Here is a 1,463-nt window from a genome sequence, read left to right as displayed (position 1 = left end):
GTGGATGGAGGCAAAAAAGGAGCAATTGATGACCTTCAACAAGGTGAATTGGAAGCATTTATTCAAAACCTTAGTTTGGCCAAGCATGCAAAAGCTTTCTTAAATGAAGAAGAACCAGCCAAAAAAGAAGCAACTGTATCTAATAATAATAAAAAGCAAAATGCAGCAGAAAGTGAAAGGACATCAGTCAGTAAGGTGAAAAATAAGAAGAAAACAGAACAACATTCTAATGAGAACAACAGTGCCATTCCAAAAGTAAAGAAAGATAAACAGGACATCTTTGAATTTTTTGAAAGACAGACATTGTTACTGAAGCCTGGAGGCAAATGGTATGATCTAGAGTATAGCAGTGAATATTCTTTGGAACCTCAGCCTCGGGATGTTGTGTCGAAGTACAAAACCTTGGCTCAGAAGCTGTATGAGCATGAAATCAACTTATTCAAAAATAAGACGAATAATCAAAAGGGAGCCTCTTCTACCTGGATGAAGGCAATTGTGTCATCGGGGACGCTAGGTGACAGGATGGCAGCCATGATTCTTCTTATTCAGGATGATGCTATTCACACACTCCAGTTTGTAGAAACTCTTGTAAACCTTGTTAAAAAGAAGGGCAGCAAACAGCAGTGCCTCGTGGCTTTGGATACTTTCAAAGAGTTACTCATTACAGACCTTTTGCCAAATAATCGAAAGCTACGGATTTTCAACCAGCGTCCTTTCAACAAACTAGAACAGTTGTCCAGTGGCAACAGGGACTCAAGAGACAGAAGGCTGATATTATGGTATTTTGAACACCAGCTGAAACACTTAATGGCTGAATTTGTGCAGGTCTTAGAAACTTTAAGTCATGATTCATTAGTAGCCACCAAAATTCGAGCCCTTACAGTCGCTCATGAGCTTCTTTGTAACAAACCTGAGGAAGAAAGGGCTCTTCTTGTACAGGTGGTAAATAAACTGGGAGATCCTCAGAACAGAATAGCCACAAAGGCCTCCCATCTGTTAGAGACATTGCTTTGTAAACATCCCAATATGAAAGGCGTTGTGTGTGGTGAAGTGGAAAGGCTGCTCTTTCGTTCCAATATCAGCTCCAAAGCGCAATATTACGCAATTTGCTTTTTAAATCAAATGGTCCTCTCTCATGAAGAAAGTGAACTGGCTAACAAATTAATAACTCTTTATTTTTGTTTTTTTCGGACTTGTACCAAGAAAAAAGATATTGACTCAAAAATGCTTAGTGCCCTTTTAACAGGAGTGAATAGGGCATACCCTTATGCCCAGACTGGTGATGACAAAGTGAGGGAGCAGGTTGATACGCTGTTTAAAGTGTTGCATATTGTGAATTTTAATACCAGTGTGCAGGCTTTAATGTTGCTTTTCCAAGTGATGAATTCTCAGCAGACAATATCCAATCGATATTATGCGGCATTATACAGGTAAGTACATACCCTTCTAATATGTGAATGTGA

The 1,463-nt window shown here is 39.2% G+C and overlaps 1 protein-coding gene across 1 annotated transcript in view; it reads left to right on the top strand.

The window, feature by feature from the left end:
* The window catches only part of CEBPZ (CCAAT enhancer binding protein zeta), a 26,903-nt gene that overhangs the window by 2,148 nt on the left and 23,292 nt on the right, over positions 1-1,463 (top strand). The window contains exon 2 of the mRNA XM_019647782.1: positions 1-1,430. This exon is cut by the window's left edge and continues 3 nt beyond it. Within this exon, the coding sequence (XP_019503327.1) occupies positions 1-1,430 (1,430 nt within the window). The remainder of the gene's footprint in view (positions 1,431-1,463) is intronic.

This window comes from Hipposideros armiger, unplaced genomic scaffold (assembly GCF_001890085.2).
Source record: "Hipposideros armiger isolate ML-2016 unplaced genomic scaffold, ASM189008v1 scaffold_116, whole genome shotgun sequence".
Classification (NCBI taxonomy): domain Eukaryota; kingdom Metazoa; phylum Chordata; class Mammalia; order Chiroptera; family Hipposideridae; genus Hipposideros; species Hipposideros armiger.
Note: the sequence above shows the minus strand (reverse complement) of the source record. Positions and strands in the feature narration are given on the sequence as shown.